The 20491-nt window shown below is 39.5% G+C and overlaps 1 protein-coding gene across 5 annotated transcripts in view; it reads left to right on the forward strand.

Annotated features, from left to right (window-relative positions):
* FREM1 (FRAS1 related extracellular matrix 1) overlaps positions 1–20491 on the forward strand; it is a 178293-nt gene that overhangs the window by 23956 nt on the left and 133846 nt on the right. For 4 of the 5 annotated variants that reach the window (XR_011568029.1, XM_070794530.1, XM_019965913.2 and 1 more), the window contains exons 2-5: positions 3818–4323; positions 11819–11913; positions 14863–15164; positions 16550–16746. Coding sequence is in view for 3 of the 5 variants with exons in the window: in XM_070794530.1 (XP_070650631.1) it covers positions 4087–4323; positions 11819–11913; positions 14863–15164; positions 16550–16746 (831 nt within the window). In the remaining 2 variants the exon portion in view is untranslated. Of the gene's footprint in view, positions 1–3817; positions 4324–11818; positions 11914–14862; positions 15165–16549; positions 16747–20491 lie in introns of those variants that run through there. The other variant, XM_070794531.1, reaches the window with a different exon arrangement.

The raw sequence follows: 20491 nt of genomic DNA on the forward strand, positions 1-20491 counted from the left end.
GGACACGACTGAGCAACTGAACTGAACTGAACTGATGATATAGTTAGAGAACGAGTTATTGCCCCATATGCTGTTAGGTAAGAAGTTATAATACTTAGCTGATTAGTGACTAAATGAAATTATTATAATAGAAAAACTTGAAGAATAAGGTGGTTATTAACTGTAAAAGTTCAGTCACAAATAATGAAATAAACCCCAAATAAAAGTGGGTAGCTCAGCTGGTAAAGAATCCACATGCAATCCAGGAGACCCTGGTTCAATTCCTGGGTCTGGAAGATCCGTTAGAACCCTTCTTCCAGACCCAGGAATTGAACCAGGGTCTCCTGGATTGCATGTGGATTCTTTACCAGCTGAGCTGGGCTTCCCTGGTGGCTTAGCTGGTAGAAAATCTGCATGCAGTGCAGGAGACCTGGCTTCGATCCCTGGATTGGGACGATCCCCCAAGAAGGGAACGGCTTCCCACTCCAATACTCTGGCCTGGAGAAGTCCATGGACTATCCATGGGTTTGCAGAGAGTTGGACATGACTGAGCAACTTTCACTCACTCACTCACCCAACAGTGGCTTAAACCGGAAAGCAGTTCACATTCCCTGTCAAGTAAGATTCTGGAAGAATAGGCTGGTATGGAGACTTTGCCTTGCAAATACCCCGAACACCCACACTCCTTCTGGCTCTCTGCTCTGGTAGCCTGAGGTGTGGTTCTGTTTCTTATGTGCAAGGCAGCCTTCTCAATCTGGGCAACAAAAGGGAGAGAAGCATAAAGATAAACCCATGAATAAAAAGGAAGCTTTTACCTTCATGAGGGAAGTAGAAATGAACAATGTAAATAAGCAAATGTATTATGTTAGTTGGTTATCACTGCTCAGGGAAAGGATCTGGGGATGGAAGCATCATAATTTTAATGAGATAGGTGTGGCCACAGTGTCAAGGTCACATTTGATGGAAAATTTGAAAGGGGTGAGGTAGAAAGAGGGATGTCTAGGGGAAGAATGTTTGTGCCAGAGGGAACTGCAAATGGCAAGGTTGATTTTGGTTTGTTTGAAAAAAAAAGCAAAGATGCTAGTGTGGCTGGAGAAGGGTGAGCAAAGGGAAGACAAACAGGAGATGAGAGAGGTAAGGGGGAAAACAGATTACATGGTAAAATACCTTACTGGCCATCACAAGGCCTTCAGCGTTCACACTAAGATGAGAAGACGTTGGAGGCCTAGGGCAGAGAAGGGATGTGATATAAGTAACACCTAATAGGAACCTCGGCTGCCATGCTGAGACATGCCTAAAGGGGAGCCAAGAGGAGAAGCAGGGAGGTCCGGTAGGATGCTCCTGCAATCCAGCGGAATTGGTGGTGGCTTGGACCAGTGTGGTAGCAATGGAAACAGTGAGAAGTATGTGGATTCTTGATATGTTTTGGAAAAAAGTGAACATTAAATTTATAACGCTGTACTAACGCATTACTACAAACAGTGGTTGAAAACAACACAATTGATTATCTCACAGTTTTCACTGGTCAGAGTCCAGGCATGGCTTATCCTGGTTCTCTGCTTCAGGTTGTCATCACACTGAAATCAAGGTGTCCATGGGGGTCCCTTCTTATTCAGAGGCTTGAGTCAGGAAGAACCTTCTCCCAAGCTCATTTAGGTTGTTGGCAGAGTTCATTGCTTTGTGACAGCAGAACTCCTAGGGGCATGCTTCTTTAAGTTCAGCCTCTAGCCCACTGGCTAAGAGAGTCTTAGTCATGAGAATGACATCCCATCACCTTTGTTTTATTCGGTTGATTGGATGTATCATTAGTTCTGGGGAAAGAGGGAACTTCTGTGTACTAGGAGGCTGGAATTATTGGACGTCACCCTAAGGTCTGTCCACCACAATGAACAAACAGTTTTGTTTGTCTACTTAGATGTGTGAGGCAAAGAAGAGAACAAATGAAAACCTGAAGTTGCATTTACTGAGATAAAGAAGACCCAGGGAGGGGAGATCAAGAGCTCAATTTTGGCTACAGCAACAAAAACAAAATACTGAGCTGCCTTTTACACATCCACAGGTTGCTGTGTCCTTCTCCAGGGGATCTTCATGACCCAGAGATCAAACCTGTGTCTCTTAGGTCTCCTGCATTGGCAGGCAGGTTCTTTACCATTAGCACCCCTTGGGGTGTGTTCACATTCACCCACAGGGAGATATCAAATAGTTGCATGTATGATCTAGAATTAAGAGAAAAGGTGAGAGATATAAATATAGGACTCATTAGCCACATTTAAAATAAGTGGTATTTAAAGCCAAGGAATGAGGTTGCTAGGGAATTGAGAATAGACAGAAAACAGGACTGGACCTGGAGGTCCCCAACATGAAAAAGCCAGAGAGTCTACGGAGAAGCAGGAAGGAAGGGAGATGAGAAGGGAGAAGAGCAAAGAAGCAGGAAGGAAGGGAGATGAGAAGGGAGAAGAGTGTCTGAGAGTATAGAGTCCTTGTAGTATCTTTATAGGTTAATTTGATTCATTTCAATCTCAGAAAGCCAAGTTTTTTTTTTCTTTTGTCTCTCAGTCTGGGGAGACACCTACCCACCCCGCTAGCTCTTTGTCTCTGAATGCACTGCTTTTTTGAATGCCCTTAGATGTCAGAGGTTAATGGAAACAAGTTGTGAAAGTTCAACAAACAGTTTGCATTCTTGCCAAACAAGCCAACCTAATTCCGCCTGAGAGTGTACAAGATGGTCAGTGGGAGGGTGGTACTATTTTATTTTGGGACCAACCAAATAGAAAGCAGGCTGCTCTGGGAAGCATGTAACCCCTGGTGTCAGGTGACACAGATCAGGCTCTACCTCAAAAGCAAAGGCTTAAAACAATGACAAGAGAATGAGCCTTCCATTAATGTCCTAGCAGTGGACAGGACAGGCCTTTCTGTCTATACCTTCCGACATTTATTTCCGTGTACAGAAATCATTAAAAGTATTAAAGCATAAGACCTTTCTATGGGCATAATGAACTACCCTTTGTTCACCTAATCATATATTGGAGTTAAAGATATGTTTCAATACCATTTACTTTGGGTTAAAATCATTTCTGTTCTTACAGGACACAGAGAAAAAAAATCATGAAATTCTAAGTGGTTAAAATAGAAAAGAGGATTCCACTTGTGCAAATTCAGTACTTTCTTTGTAATTAGCATTGTAGATGATGTATAAATGCATGTACATCTGCCGTGTCATTAGCTGTGTTTGTTGAAGCTATGTTACTCAATTCCTAGTGCTTGTTACACCTAGAACAAAACCCTAAATGTTCACTTAGAAAAATATATCTTTTCACCAATTTCCACTCAAGCATTTCTTAGGTGTCTTCATTGCCTGGCAAAGTGTGCACAGGTGACAAGTTATTAAGCCTTTTTAAAAACAGTGGGTAGCACTGATTCAGAAATAATCATCTTTTCAAACAGTGGGCAAATAATTCTATCAGCTCTCTTGCACAAATTTGGTTACAGTCCTCATCTATCAAGTGAGGAAACAGAAGCAGAGTTTGACAGCTTTCTCTGAAAGCAGGGGGAGCAAACGCTGCCCTTGGCAGTGAGGCAGGCTGCCTCCTGTAAGACCACACAGCTGACATCCTGGTGGGGACCCGCGGAGTCCGGAAGCAGGAGTTACCGCCGGGGAATGAAATGGCTGCATTGCTTTTCACATGGGCCTGGAGGTCAACTTAGTTTATTTGTTTTTAATTTAGCTGAAATTATAGGCTGGTTGAAAGATTCCTTTGATGGTGGGGGTCTTTTGAACGAGTCACATAAACTTTTGGTTTCTTTCTCACTTTCCTCCAACCCCTTGTCCCCTTTGCAGGATTAAAAAAGCACTTGGGAGGTATACATTAATCTTGCTGGCGTTGTCAGAAGTGATCAGCGAGTTTTATTAAAAGCTCTGGGACTGCCTGAAAGACCTCCTTGTCTGAGTTTGAAATGAAAGGGACATGTTAAGATCTTGGGGCACGTTGTCAGGACCCTTCTCCTTGCCCCTTGGACTATGAGCTGACACCCCTGGAGGAAGCTGAGAAGCCCTCCTTTGTTGAAGGGATTTCCCTGGTGAACGGAAACGACTTGGCCCCTGTTGGCATGAGCTCTCCAAGCTGGGGTGGGCTTGGTGCCCTGCTCCTGCTGCTGCTGCTCCCAGGCTGGGCCAGCCCCACCTTTGTCCGTGTTAACCAAGGGGTCAGGGTGATGAAGGGCAGTTCCGCCTTCCTGTCTCAAGATGACCTGAAGTTCACCATCCCCAAAGAGAAAGATGCCTGCAAAGTGGAAGTCGTGATGAATGAGCCAATAACCCAGAGGGTTGGGAAACTCACTCCACAGGTAGGTCATATCTGAGATTTGCTATCTAGCAGTGTGTATGAATCTGAGTGTGTGAGAATGTTAGGGAGGGAGGGCAGAGAGGAGAGAGAGAGAAAAATAAAAGGTCTTCCTTCAAGCTACCAGAGGTGAATGCTGTTAAGAAGTTCAGATTTGAAATGGTGGAGTTGCAACTGGTGGGCATAATACTGCATTGTTTTTTCTATGCAAGGTGAAACCTGTTAAAATTTTTTTGAGGTATAACTGACATTCAACATTAGTTTCAGGTGTACCAGGTAATGGTTTGATATTGGTCAAAACTATTTTTGAATGTTCTTGGCTGACTGTGAATTACAAAACCAACAGGAGTTACTCCTGTTTATGTTAATACCTGTGGTGGAAGGCTGGTTCAAACTAATGGATGGATGGATTTTTAAATGAAAAATACACAAATTGACAAGTCTTTCCAATTTATCCTCTCTATTGAAGATAATGCATGTAAATCTTACTAAGGTGAGGGAATCAAATACCACTCATTTTAGGTACATCAGCACTCTCTGAGAAACTTAGGGGGGAAACAGAGGAAAATGGGGATAGAGAGAGAAAATGAAAACAGGGCCAGCCTTCCAAGGGTTGGAGTGGGCAGTCTCCTGTGTAGTGTGATATGGTCAATCTCTATGGGACTATTACTGCCCCAGATTATCTCACCCTGGCCAGTCAAGGTGCTTTTGGATAAGATGTCAGGGTTCCAGGACAATTTTAGGACACACTTGTACTGCAGAATAGCAAAAATAAAACATGAAGACATTTTTTATCTATCACCATCACTCAAACATTCCCTTGAGTAATGGAAGAGATCTGAAAAAGAGATATGAAGATACTTTAAATAGTCACTGTTCTTCAAAAATGTCCGCATACATTTTTTTTCTGTTTAATCATGGCCTTGGAGACCTTGTCATTTAAGGGTATTCTGTGCTGAATCTTTTTGTAGGGTAAAGAGTTATCCTCTAATTCACTGGATTTAGGAAAGCCCGAATTATCAAATATTTGTTTAAAGTAAAAGTTTTTCTCTATACACAGTAGAATATCACTTCCAGTTTTATTACTTGTTCTTACTGTGGTTTAACTTTCCTCTCAATGTAAACAGTTTTGAGAATATTTAACACTGGATGTGACTACTTCTTCTGGCAAAATACATCATTTCTATTTGCTGAACTGTGAGCATTAATGTTCTTTCTATTTAGCTAAAAATAAAAAATCCGTCTATTCAAAAGTGATAATAGATGTTGTAAAGAAGAACTAAAGAGACAGAGACAGGGGACTTCCTTGGTGGCTCAGTGGTAAAGATTTGCTTCCAGTGCAAAGAGTGTGGGTTTGACTGATGAAAGAAATCAAAGATGACACAAATAGATGGAGAAATATACCATGTTCATAGATCAGAAGAATCACTATAGTGAAAATGAGTATACTACCCAAAGCAATCTATAGATTCAATACAATCCCTATCAAGCTACCAATGGTATTTTTCAGAGAACTAGAACAAATAATTTCACAATTTGTATGGAAATACAAAAAACCTTGAATAGTCAAAGCAATCTTGAGAAAGAAGAATGGAACTGGAGGAATCAACCTGCCTGGCTTCAGCCTCTACTACAAAGCCACAGTCATCAAGACAGTATGGTACTGGCACAAAGACAGAAATATAGATCAATGGAACAAAATAGAAAGCCCAGAGATAAATCCACACATCTATGGACACCTTATCTTTGACAAAGGAGGCAAGAATATACAATGGAGAAAAGATGATCTCTTTAACAAGTGGTGCTGGGAAAACTGGCCAACCCCTTGTAAAAGAATGAAACTAGAACACTTTCTAACACCATACACAAAAATAAACTCAAAATGGATTAAAGATCTAAATGTAAGACCAGAAACTATAAAACTCCTAGAGGAAAAATAGGCAAAACACTGTCTGACATAAATCACAGCAGGATCCTCTATGACCCACCTCTCAGAGTAATGGAATTAAAAGCAAAAATAAACAAATGAGACCTAATTAAAATTAAAAGGTTTTTCACAATGAAGGAAAGTATAAGCAAGGTGAAAAGACAGCCTTCAGAGTGGGAGAAAATAATAGCAAACAAAGCAACTGACAAAGAATTAATCTCAAAAATATACAAGCAGCTCCTGCAACTCAATTCCAAAAAAATAAATGACCCAATCAAAAAATGGCCAAAGAACTAAACAGACATTTCTCCAAAGAAGACATACAGATGGCTAACAAACACATAAAAAGATGCTCAACATCACTCATTATCAGAGAAATGCAAATCAAAACCACGATGAGATACCGTCTCATGCTGGTCAGAATGGCTGCTATCAAAAAGTCTACAAACAATAAATGCCTGAGAGGGTGTGGAGAAAAGGGAACCCTCTTACACTGTTGCTGGGAATGCAAACTAGTACAGCCACTATGGAGAACAGTGTGGAGATTCCTTAAAAGACTGGAAATAGAACTGCCATATGACACAGCAATCCCACTGTTGGGCAAAGACACCAAGGAAACCAGAACTGAAAGAGACACGTGTACACCAATGTTCATTGCAGCACTGTTTACAATAGCTAAGACATGGAAGCAACCTAGATGTCCATCAGCAAACGAATGGATAGGAAAGCTGTGGCACATATACACAATGGAATATTACTCAGCCATTAAAAGGAATGCATTTGAATCAGTTCTAATGAGGTGGATGAAACTGGAGCCTATTATACAGAGTGAAGTAAGTCAGAAAGAAAAACACCAGTACAGTATATTAACGCATATGTATGGGATTTAGAAAGATGGTAATGATGACTCTATATGCGAGACAGCCAAAGAGACACAGATATAAAGAATAGTCTTCTGGACTCTGTGGGAGAAGGCAAGGGTGAGATGATTTGAATGAATAGCATTGAAATAATAGCAATGAAATAATAGCATTGAAACATGTATATTATCATATGTGACATAGGTCACCAGTCCAGGTTCGATCCATGAGACAGGGTGCTCAGAGCTGGTGCACTGGGATGACCCTGAGGGATGGGATCGGGAGGAAGGTGGGAGGGGGCTTCTGGATGGGGAACACATGTACACCCATGGCTGATTCATGTCAATGTATGGCAAAAACCACTACAATATTGTAAAGTAATTAGCCAATTAAAATAAATAAATAAATTAAAAAAAAGAAAACCAAAAAAGGAGTGTGGGTTTGATTCCCAGTCAGCGAGCTAAGAGCCCGCATCCCACATGCCTCATGCCCAAAAAACTAGAACATAAAAAGCAGAAGCAATATTGCAACAAATTCAATAAAGGCTTTAAAAATGATCCACATTCGCCCCAAAAAATCTTTTAAAAAAAGACTGATACGTACTAGCTCAAATTGACATCTCTAGATATTCCACTTACCTCCTATGGTTATATCTGATTCTGAAACACATCAGAATTCTATGGAGAGCTCTCATGTTGGGAGTATTGCTTATGATATTGTAACTAAGTGTCTCCTTCCAGTTTCCCATGAGCTTTTTCTTTTATCAGTCAGTGATCTTCAGATGGGCATCTAAACAGTGTCAGTTTGTGCTAATGGCCCCAGGTCACACTTGTATTCCCAAGGGTGTAGTAATTGCAACATCTCCCCACTTTCTCCCAACATATAACTTCTGCTGGAAGGTGTGTTTGATTGACGTCTTAAATTAGGGGAAAGGTAGAGGCCTGGGATGGCTTGTGCCTGGAGCCCTGATGCACTAAATGTGATAAGTTGGTGAACGTGAATAGGCTCAATAGCAGGCAGTGGAGCCCTCACTACAGGCACTGGGATCAAAAGCAAAACCTTGGGGTTCTGGGGGGCAGCAAAATATAACCCTAATCCTACATGACTGGGGTCCCTGATAGAGCAGGGACTCAGAGCTGTATGGAAAAAAGTGGATGCCTCATAAAGACTGATAATTTGATAATGCTTCCAATCAATATATTTTTAAAAAAATTGTTCAACATTTATTTAGAAGTAAAGCTGACTATTTTGTGAGGGAAGAAGAGAGGAAAAATTCCCCCTGTAGTGCAGAGATATTAAGCTCTGGCCTCAAGCATGCAAAAACAACACCCTATTATTCCCCAGATTCTCCCTCCTTAGAAAGCATTTTGGGGAGAATCTACTGTGACTTAAACCTTTGCGGATATCCTGTCCTCTCCATTCCAAATAGCCTATGACTTCTAAACACATATAGCACTCTCTATGAGAATAATGAAAAAGTCATAATTTTTAGTGATATTTTAATCGTCCTCATCACTTGGCCAGTTCTGAGGCCCTGGAGAGCAAAAAGGGATCCATGTGACCAGAAGTAAGCAAACATTTATTTGGTCACAAGAATCAAGGATTGTAGGAGATCTCTAAGTCATCTCCTTTTCAAACTTTCTCTGATTTTAGGGCAAAAATCCATTACTAGAAAGACGATGTGGAACAAAAACAACATACCTGTCTGGTTTAGGAAAGTCAGCGTTGCAAGGCAAAGGAACAGGGCTCCATACATCCCCAAAGGGTCCCCTAGTGTGCCGTGGCTCATTAAAGGATCATGCTTCAGTGTATGCATACCCAGAGGTACCTCTGACATCTCAAACGAATTTTTCTCATCTAACAATCCACCTGCCAAGGCAGAACTGAAGACTCAAGAGAGGTAGGTTCGATCCTTGGATCAGGAAGATTCCCTGGAGTAGGAAATGGCAACCCACTTCAGTATTCTTAACCTGGAAAATTCCATGGACAGAGGAGCCTGGTGGGCTATAGTCCATGGGATCACAAAGACTCAGGCACTATTGAACATGCATACATGAAGTAAATATATTTATTTTCTTAAAATGTGGAGTTTCATTACCTTCTGGACAAATATTAGAGCTTTGTACTGTCAAGAAATTTGTCTATCTGGAAAAACTTTCTCAGATCACCAGGTGATCTTCCTATTTTCTTATTGTGATAATTTGAACAAAACCAAGATTCGTAAGTAAAAAGTGCTTTTTTAAGGAATATGTGCCTGTTTTTAATCCTGGCAGATGCAGTTCTCCCTAGGGATTTATGTCTTATGGAGTTTTTGAAATTAAGCATAACCATGTGCATGCATGCGTGCAAGTGCATGCACACACAAACACACAATGTAAGCATTCCTCTTCAGTAGAGCTTACTAGTAAGGTGAAAGCAAGCTTATGTGGGCCCATTCCTAGTCAGATGACTGTATTAACAACACCCTGCTGTGTAATGAGCAGTTTCATGTGATTTGCACAGAAAATGTTTTGTTTAACATCTGTTCAATTAGTGTTTTCATTTCATTACTGAAGTTTGTCTTAGGACCAACAGGTTCATTTTCCTATTGGATATTTGGAAAGGGATTCACTTGGCGCATACCAGTACCTTCTGTCTAGATAACCCTCTTGATATAGTCAATTAGAGAAGGTCGATGGCGATATGTTTTCCTCATGTTTTAGGACAAAACTTACCCCCACACAGCATTCTCACACCTGTCCCAAAGCAAGAAATTTCCTGGGTGGAAAAGCACCACAGTTTAGTGCTGAGCTTGCTCTTTCAAATAGGAAATATAGCGGTAAGAAAATATCTCTCGTTTGAACCAGTTTACTGTCATTAAAGTGAGTAATGAGTTAGGAATGTGTGACAATTTAATTATAAATTGTAATTGAAAAGCAGTTGGAGTGGAAAAAAACAAAGCTAGACAGTAATTAGAAAAGGATTTAGCTCTCCTTTGTTTTGGTTAGTAAATTTATGGACAATTATGGTTGTCGCCTTTTATAAAAGGAAAACATATTATGAAACATAAAACAGATGTTTCTTTTAACAAAGCAGATTGTCTCTTTATTACTATGACTATTTGTCAATGATATGGGGAAGGTCTTTCCTTTATCTCCTTCCTTGTTGTCAGTTAAAAAGAAGAAGCGAAGATGTGTGTAGAACAGGAATGCAAATAAATGATCTCCTCTTCTACAGACTCTTTGCTTCCTTTTTCTGACAGTAAGGAAGGAGATAAAGAAGAGGTCTTCTGATTAGAGTCAGAAAGGATTATGTTTTCTGTAAATGTGTGAGCCTGTACTTAGGTACAGGCTAAGTAGCATGAACTCAGCAGTGATGACATGTAAATACCTCGAGAGTATTTCTTAGTACTCTACCAAGTCAGACTGTACAGCATGAGTGTTATGGTGTGATTGGAAGAGAAAATTCTTTTAAAAATTATGACCCCAGCATATAACAATTAGCAATTTCCTTCATAGTTCTGAGTTAGTGGTACAGTTAATTATAATTCTGCATGAAGAGAGAAAATGTCCTTGACGTTGCTGTTTGTCTCATGAATCATTTCTGTTATTACGTAACTAGTAACCACAGTCTTTTGCAAGTAAATGAGAAACCACTGTGGGTCTTGTTTGGCTTTGATCAAACACAACAGTGTCCATAGTAAGCAGCTTCATCTTTAAATATAAAAACACTGTTTGGAAAGGAAAGCAATAAAAGGAGAAGGAAAAATACACACAGAGCTAATATAGTATGTTGGTATGTGGGTTAAGACATGTCTTTTCCTGTGTACATACAGGTATACCTCCTTAATGCTATAACCCCCTGAAAGGTGTTGGAAAATAATGTTTTGAAAAATGGAACCATATTTTAAATATACTATAAAAAGATAATTATTTAGAAATCATCATTGCTTAATTTATCTGCTTCAGTTCAGTTGAGTTCAGTTGCTCAGTCGTGTCCGACTCTTTGCAACCCCATGAATTGCAGCACGCCAGGCCTCCCAGTCCATAACCAACTCTCGGAGTTCACCCAACTCCAGTGACGCCTCGGGGCTTCAGTGGGGCTGTTGGTCTTCTGACACAGCAGATGCTCTCGCTTCGCCTTCTCGGCATGTGCCCCACGAGTGGCCCTCCCCGCAGTGGGTGCTGTGCTGTGCACCCCATGTGGGTGTGTGAGCATGCCTCGTTTGACCCTCGGTGGTGAACCGAGGAGTCAGTGATTCCATCCATCTCATCCTCTGTCATCCCCTTCTCCTCCTGCCCCCAATCCCTCCCAGCATTAGAGTCTTTTCCAATGAGTCAACTCTTTGCATGAGGTGGCCAAAGTACTGGAGTTTCAGTTTTAGCATCATTCCTTCCAAAGAACCAGACTTTCATAATTTAGATATTCTCAAAACAGACAACAGCTATATAAGCAGGATGGTCATGAACATGGGGCTGGGTAGAGGTGTTGGTGGTTAAAACACACACATATAGGGAATTCTCTGGTGGTCTAGTGGTTAGGACTCTGCTTCCACTGCTAGGGGTATAGGTTCTCTCCCTGTTCAGGGAATTAAGATCCTACACAACAGAACATACATACACATACATAATGCTAAGAGAACATAATTTCTCCAGGCCATACTATACTGCTGGAAAAACTAAAAAGTGTACCAATGATTTTCACATATATATCCCTTTCTTCTCATGAACTAGGTCTTTGACTGCCATTTCCTTCCCAATGAAGTAAAATATACTCATAACGGTTGCCCAATTCTTGATGAAGACACAGTGAAACTTAGACTTTACAGGTAAGTGGCACAGGAGTGTTCTTCATTCTTTGTCAGATAACCATTTTGTGTGCTTCTGTTTCTTTGGATAAGATTTCAAACAAGTAAGTAATTAGTAGGAGGAACTGGAGACCTGAATGGATGAGGCAAGAATTGTAGCAACCTTTCAGTTACTTTTATTTATATCCTCTTCCTTGGGGCTTTTCTATGGCAAATTATTAGCCTTCTCCTGTTTCCCTTTAGAGTTCTTGTACAGGTATCTCTGGTCATTCAACTCTCCATTTATGATTAAAAATGGAGATTGCTGCTGCTTAGTCGCTTCAGTAGTGTCCGACTCTGTGTGACCCCATAGACGGCAGCCCACCAGGCTCCCCCGTCCCTGGGATTCTCCAGGCAAGAACACTGGAGTGGGTTGACATTTCCTTCTCCAATGCATGAAAGTGAAAAGTGAAAGTGAAGTCGCTCAGTCGTGTCTGACCCTCAGCGACCCCATGGACTGCAGCCTTCCAGGCTCCTCCATCCATGGGATTTTCCAGGCAAGAGTACTGGAGTGGGGTGTCATTGCCTTCTCAGAAAAATGGAGATTACAACCTACAAATTTTTAATGAGAATTAGGAAGAAAATATATTCCAAAAGTGAATGAAATTCTTCGTTTTGATTATCAACTGCTTAGTTTTAAGAAGTGCAATATCTTCTTCTATTTTTAAACATATTATATTTTTAAAAGGTTTAAAACAATCAATTCTGGTGTTGGACAAAGTGACCATATGACCCAGCAGTTCTACTCCTAAATACATATATGTACAAGAGAAATTAAAACATATGTTCACAAAAAATTTACACAAATGTTCACTACAGCACTTTTTGTACATGTCAAAAAGTTGAAATAATCAGTCTGATAAATGAGTAAACAAGATGTGGTATATTTATACAGTGAAATATTATTTAGCCACAAAAGGGATGAAGTACTGTTATATGCTATAACACAGATGAGCCTTGAAAATATTATGCTAAGTGAAAGAAGTCAAGGTTACACATTGTATAATTTCAGTTATATGATATGTCCAGAAAAGGCAAATTCAGAAAGGCAGAAAGTAGATTGCAGTTGCCAGCTTTTGGAGGTGGAGTGAATGGGGAGTGACTGCTTATAGGTGTAGATTTTTATGGGGGGAGGTGATAAAGTGTTCTGGAATTAGAGAGCAGGATGGTTGCATAGCTTTCTGAAAATACTAGAAACACTGAATTGTAAACTTTAAAAAGGTAAATTTTAGGATTATGTGAATTATATCTAAATAAAAAGTTAATTTAAAACTTAAGCTCATGGTTATGTTATTACTTACTTCATAGAAGCAGCTGAAAATTCAGTGTAGGTGGAATAGGCCTTATATAGTTTTTTACTTGGCTTTTGTCACTTTAAGAGTATTTGACTAAAATACAGCAGCATGAATTTGCCTTAAGTACTAGAGGAATACTAGTCTAGAGTTTTGTGGCAGAAAGTGAATTATCCTGATCACCCACCATAGGTCAGGCTCATGCTAGGTAGGCTTAGGAAACAAAAGAATGAGGATAAATGGGCTGGGTTTCAGGGCCTGATACAAAAGATGGCTAGATAATTGTGATGCAGAATGACAAGCCAGAAGAGAGGCATGAAGCAAATGCTGTGCTCAGAAAATGAAATGGCTCCCAAGGATTCCTTGGGAACTAGGCAATCAGCATATAGGGCTGTTTGATCTTCCTAAGACTTTAAAGTTAACAAACTAATTAGCTTCAGAGAGCTTGTTGATGAATTCTGGCTGTTCCCATTTCTTTGAGTTTCTAAAGGATGAGGTGGGTGGAGCAGCACAGATGAAGTGCAGAGTTAGAGGACCTGTCAATGTTCTTGGTCTTGAGGATTTAAAGTAGAACCATTCAGAGGAATTGGTGGCAGAAAAGCAGAGAGCATGTTTATTGCCCTCTTACCTCATCTCTAGCCCTTTTGGTAAGCTACTTGACCTCTTTAAGCCTCAGTTTCCTCCTCTGTAAAATGGAGTCAACAACACTACCATAGATTCCTGTGAAGACTGAATGATAAACTTTGTAAGGAGTCTAGCATGTGCCTGGGCCATTATGAAAGCACATCAGTGGAGAATCTATCATTGATGCACGACCATCACTTTAATTTTCTCCCTTCAATAAAGAATGGCAGCCCATCAAATTGCTGTATAACTCAGGGAACTCAAAGCAGGACTCTGTAACAACATAGAAGGGTGGGATGGGGATGGAGGTGGGAGGGAGGTTTAAGAGGGAAGGGATCTAGGTACACCTGTGGTTGGTTCATGTTGATGTTTGGCAGAAACTAACACAGTACTGTAAAGTGATTATCCTTCAATTAAAAATAAATAAATTTAATCAGAAAAAGAATGACAATCCATCCCTATTAGGTTCTGCAAATATCCAGAGAATGTAATTCCTAAGGGAATGAAGGGAATGGAGGTTACAGTCACTGATCACCCTTTACATGCCACCCACTGAGCTGAGCTTCCACAGCTAGACTGCAAATAACTACTCTTGTAGTGCATTTGTGAAAAGCAAAAAGGGCTTGATGCTTCAGAAACCCCTCACCCCTTCACTCCTAAATTAATAGTCAGTGCATAAACTAAATATGCAGGATACTCTTAAATTGCACACATGCTAGAGATAAAGACTGAGCTCAGAGCAGTCATTAAATACCCGTATTGATGATAGATTTCAGAGAAGGTGTTAAAAGGAGGGCATTGGAAAGGGAAGTAACAGAAAACGGAGTTGACACTGATTTAAGGAGAAGGGAAAAGAACAGGGAGGTGGGGTGTAGAGTATAAAGTAAAATCCAAACTCTACCTGATACACAGATTGTGTGAAAGACAATCTTTAAGCTTCAAGCCAACTTAGTGCCCAAGTATAAAGAAGAACCTGTGCACCAATAATGTTGCCTTTGCTCTGTTCTGCCCTCAGGTTTACTGAGACAGACACCTTCACGGAAACCTTTATCCTGCGGGTCTACCTCCTGGAACCAGACTGTAACATCATCCGCATGAGTGATAATGCACTGGAGGTGTCTGAGTTCTATGGCCTGTCCCGAGTCATTGATAAGAACCTGCTTAGATTTGATTACGAGAGGATGGCCAGCCTGGAATGCACAGTCAGACTGGACCCTGTGGGAACTCACCTGCCAGCCCACGGCCAGTTGGTTCTGGTGGAGCCCCAGCTGGAAGAACCTCGCGGAGATCAGCCACATAGTTTCTTCCCTGAGTCTCGTATGACATGTTTTAATACTTATCTGGATGTTACCAAATTTGCCAGATCTTAAATGGTCATCTTCCATCGTGACAAAGAGTTTTACTTAATAGAATTTGTAGCTGGTTGAAAACATAGATTAGTGGCTAAGAGTGCAGACTTTGGAAACAGAAAAACTTGGGCTTGAAAACTGCCTCTGCTATTTATTTCATGTGTGATGTTAGGTCAGTTTCTTAACCTAAGTCTCTGAAAAATGGACAAGAATAGTGGCTGTTCCATAGGGTTGTATAAAGGTGAGAGTGAATGAGATCACACACACACACACACACACACACACACACACACACACACACACACAAAGCAGTTCACACAGTGTCTGGCTCACAGCAAGTGCTCAGTAACTGTCAGCTGTTATTATTAATAGTAAGTAGCAATAGCAGTGATAGCCAGAGTAGCTGGGGAATTTATTAGGTGTTATTAGACTTGAAGCAGGTTTGGGGTAGAGCTGGTAGGCAGGGGATATGGTTTAAATCAGAAAGAGTTGATGGATAATGTTCCTCTTGTTATTAATTTAATTATCACATCATGGGCACCTCCTAGATGCATAATAGTGTTCCAGGCACTGTGGAAAGACCAAGAAATATAAGGGAAAGTCATGGTCATAGTCATACCTGGAATTTGGACAGTAAATTATAGCTAAAGACATGTTTACACATATGTCATCTCATTTAGTCTTCACAGCCTTCTGGGTAAGTATAGAATACCCAGTTTTTACATCAGGGAAGTGTGCAAAAGGCCACTCACATAAGTGGCCTGTGCATATCATAGACTGCAAGAGTGAAAAATACAGTTGGCAGAGACAAAAAGACTATGTACTGGAGAGATGACTGCAGTTTTTAGTGGAGGAGATTAAGTTGGTTCAGGTGGTCAATGAATATTTGAAGAAAGGTTTAGTGAAAAGACTAAATGGACCTGGAAAATAGGCAGAATTCAGATGTGTTTAAGTGGGGAGTGAATTTCAGTGAATAGAATATTCTAGCAGAGATTGCATGGTGGTGCTATGGAAGTGGATGCTGTAAACACAGACAAGAGCAGGATTGTAGAAGGCCTACAGTGAGCCTATTTGTCAGAGATGGTCCACCACCAGAAAATGCATTTTATATTTTTTCTCTCAAGCACTTTTTGTGGGTAAGGACCTTGTTAGATAATCAGTTGATCGTTTTTACAGTAAGGAAGTGGCAGGTTTTCAGAATAATGACAACCCAGTCAGTGAATGATTGGCGGGTACACATGAGTGTTCTTTGGTCAGTGAGAGGGAATAAGTGTCTGTGGAAGGGAGGACAGGTTTTTAAAGATAATCACTAAGGTACAAGTGCCTCTCTTAATTCCCTGCTATACATTCTAGAATTGGGAACAGAGCTGAAGTGTCCAGGCGGCAGGTGTACCCTGGGACTGAAGAAAGTCGGAAGTCTCAAAGTGAGCTGTGAGGAGTTCCTGCTGATGGGGCTTCGATACCAGCACCTGGGTTCCCCTTCTCCCAACATTGATTACTTCTCCATCCAACTGGACCTCACAGATAGCAGGAGTAAAATCTCATACAAGGTAGAGTCTATGGCCTTATGTGTCTGAGTCCCCAACTAAGAGCTGGTTCCCTGGGGACACTTGTGCTGGCTCCCGTGTCAGCGAGGGTTCCTGTATGGTTGTGGGTGGAACAGCCTAATGACTCACTGGAACTGCAGGCTTGTTCTGCTAGTAAGTGCTTAAAACAGGATTGATTTTGCACATAATATCCATGTGTAATTTCCCTTTTCTGGCAGTCTTGTAGCTCTACCATTGCAACTTAGAAAGAACCAGAATCAGGTTACATGCTAACCTTTCTCTCCCTTGCCCTTCAATATTCTTCAGTTTCTCATTTTTGCTTTTGTAACTCCTACTCTTTGATTCTTCATTTACTCCTTTATTAGACCCTCTTTTCATCTGTTGGAGGAAATCAAAGGGTCCACACACCCATTCAGCAAGGCCATAGGAAACTGGGAGATAGGGAGTCCTCGTCCCACTGTTAGGGCTGTAGCAGGGCCATCTCCATCTTCCAGGCTCTTAAATTCTCCTTCCCTTTCTTCCTCTTGATCTCTTCTTATTGAAATGATGACAGAAAGTGAAGTCAATCTAAATGAAAGATTGGCATGCTTCTCTACTAACTCAGGTACTCTGTAATGTGTTTATTTGGGAAGCTGGAATGACTATGAACCTGCTAAAACAGTTCAGATCTTGTGCTGATTTAAGATGATCTGAGATGACATTTGTGAAAGACCTCCATCTTTCAGTCTCACTTCTTGCTATGATTTCTCCTAAGAGACCCAGTTGAATGTTGAACATTATTACCACTGCTGCTGCTGCTGCTGCTAAGTTGCTTCAGTCATGTCCAACTCTATGCGACCCCATAGATGGCAGCCCACCAGGCTCCCCCGTCCCTGGGATTCTCCAGACAAGAACACTGGAGTGGGTTGCCATTTCCTTCTTCAATGCATGAAAGTGAAAAGTGAAAGTGAAGTTGCTCAGTTGTGTGCGAATCTAGCGACCCCATGGACTGCAGCCTACCCGCCTCCTCCGTCCGTGGGATTTTCCAGGCAAAAGTACTGGAGTGGGGTGCCATTGCCTTCTCTGCATTATTATCACAGGAATTAATAAAACAAAGAATGATAAATAAATGATTAAACAGGGTTGTAGTATTTTATAATTGAGAACTGGAAAAATTGTGAGGTGGTCTGGTCAAATTGATCAGGTAAATCACTTGGGGAAGTGAGATTTGAGAAGAGATTTAAGTCTGACATTAATAGTTAGCCTGCCCTTGGGCCTGGGTTGCCTGGATTCAAATGTTTACTTAACTAGCTGTGTGATTTTGTACTTTATGCCTCATTTTTAAGATCTTGCAATGGGCATAGTAGTACTTCTTATTGAGAGGATTTAATGAGGTGATGCCTACAAAGCTTGGCACAAAACTGAACACATAGTAAGGTCTACACGTTTTTTTTACTAGTGAAAAAACTCATGTTTTTGGAAACAATTGGTTTAGCCCAAGCCCCTTATTTTATACTGGGGCCACAAAAATTGCATATCTTGACCATACATGCATGGATGAATCAAGACTAAACTCTCAGTCTCCTAATGTTTAGTATATGTTTTCTGTTTGTTTTGACATGAAACTTCTTTGACATTTAATGCTTCCTTATCTCTGTAAAGAACAAAGTTTAGAGCCATTTTTCTTCCTAATTGTTTTTCTTCTTTTTCCTCATGTATTGATATACAGCTTTCTTTGTTGATATTTTCAGATTAGTTTTATTAGAAGTTTCCTCTCTAAAATGACCTTCCTGTATTATTTAGAATTAACTTGTACCATAATCAGTTTGGCATGTCATAAACAAATTCTTTTATGATTATAGTAATATGCTCAATGGCAGAAGCTATTTTTAAAAAAAAATACAGAAAGAAAAAAGTAAGAAAATGGAACTAGGGTATTTCTAATATTTGTATATCTATAAATGTATGTGTATATATATGCATACTCACACACACACACATACACAGAGGGGGAGACATGCATACCAGAGTCAGTTTATGGAATTGAATTTATATTATATTTGAAGTTTTGTATCTTGTTATTTTATTATTTTTATGCTGGTATAATCCATCCTCATCAAGAGACTGACTATTCACCCATAATTTCTTATAGATTTAAAAATAGTTTCTTGTTTATGTTTAACTTTTTATTCTGCCTGAAATAAATTTTATCTTATTGTAAAACAACAGAACAGTTTTTTTCCAAGTAGCCAAAATTTTCAACACTATTTGATGAATAATGAACTTGTTTCCCATTGATGTTTTGATTGCTCTGTTGTATAGAAAGATATTATATGTCTGTTTCAAGGCTAGTTCTCTTATTCTTTAGATTTGCCCACCTATTCTTGTGCCAGTATCTTATTAGTCCAAAATAAAAGGTCTAAAATGGATTTTAATATTTTATAGGCAAGTTTCTCCTCATGGTCCTCTTCAAAATTTTCTTGTCTATTTTTAGTTCTAGACAAGTAATTAATATTTATGTTATTTTTTTAAGCCCCTAATTATTTTTTATCAGGGTTGGATTAAAATTATAAATTATTTTCAGAAAAATTGGAATATTGGAACATTTACCATATTGAGTCATCTTTTCCAGGCAGAGGTTATCTCACTTCATTGAGGCAAATGACCTTTGATATGTTTCTGTTAAGTTTGCAGTTTTCTTCATGTCACTTGCGCACACTATTAAGTCCAACACTAGGCAGTTTGTTTTTGTGAAATTATTCTGACTAGTCTTCTTTTCCTCCACTATTTCTTCTTGTTGGTTAGTGATGATAAATAGGAAAGCTATTTCTTGGTCTAATTTTCTTTTGTCTGGCTTCTTTCTTGAATTCAATTATTCTAAATTTTTTTCAATTCTATAGGCTTTTAAAGACTATACTAATTACATCTTCCACTGATGATGATAATTTTTCCTTTCTTTTTCAGTAATTATTCCTCTTATTTTCTGCTGTATTCCCCACTGGCTTGTCCAGAATAATACTAAATACAGTGCTGCTTATCAGAATCATTGTCTTGTTCATTTTATCACTATTAACTGCACACACTGTCCTTTTTAATTCTTCTTGCCTTGAATTCATTTCTCTTTGAAATTCTTTTTTTTTTTTTAATTTAAATTTAACTCTTTGAAATTCTTACAGTCACATCTGCAAACTCTTTTGGATCATCATTTTACGTTTAATCTTTGTATATAATTTTAAATGCCTCTCCAGTAAGGCAGATATAATTGGATATTTAATTTCAGAATATTTGTCTTAAACAAGAGAATATAGACAATATTTCTATAATAATGGATATTTTTTTTCCTATCTTGTTTTATGCTTTCTTGCTAATTAATCAAATCATCTTGCACTCTAGGTTATATTTGTCTTTGTCTTTACTTATTTAATATCCCATTTTAAAATTTAGTTCTAAATTGAAAAAATTCTTTAACCTTTGTTTTTAACATATTAAGTAAAAAATACAGTGAAGTCTTTTGGCTCCTTCATATATATTATAAAGTCTGATCCTATTTATCCTTTCTCACTGCAATTACCCACCACCAGGCTTGGTTAACATAATCTGCCACTTTAATTCTAGCATATCATCTTTATACCTTATGATACTTAACTTCATCTTGTATTTCAAGTGTACTCTTTTGACATTTGTATCCATTTTGTTAGTGTTTCAAGTAATATTTGTTCAGGCTTAACCTCTAGGTTTAATATTTCTTATTGTTTAGCACCAATCCTTT

The sequence above is a fragment of the Bos indicus genome, chromosome 8 (assembly GCF_029378745.1).
Source record: "Bos indicus isolate NIAB-ARS_2022 breed Sahiwal x Tharparkar chromosome 8, NIAB-ARS_B.indTharparkar_mat_pri_1.0, whole genome shotgun sequence".
In the NCBI taxonomy this organism is placed as follows: domain Eukaryota; kingdom Metazoa; phylum Chordata; class Mammalia; order Artiodactyla; family Bovidae; genus Bos; species Bos indicus.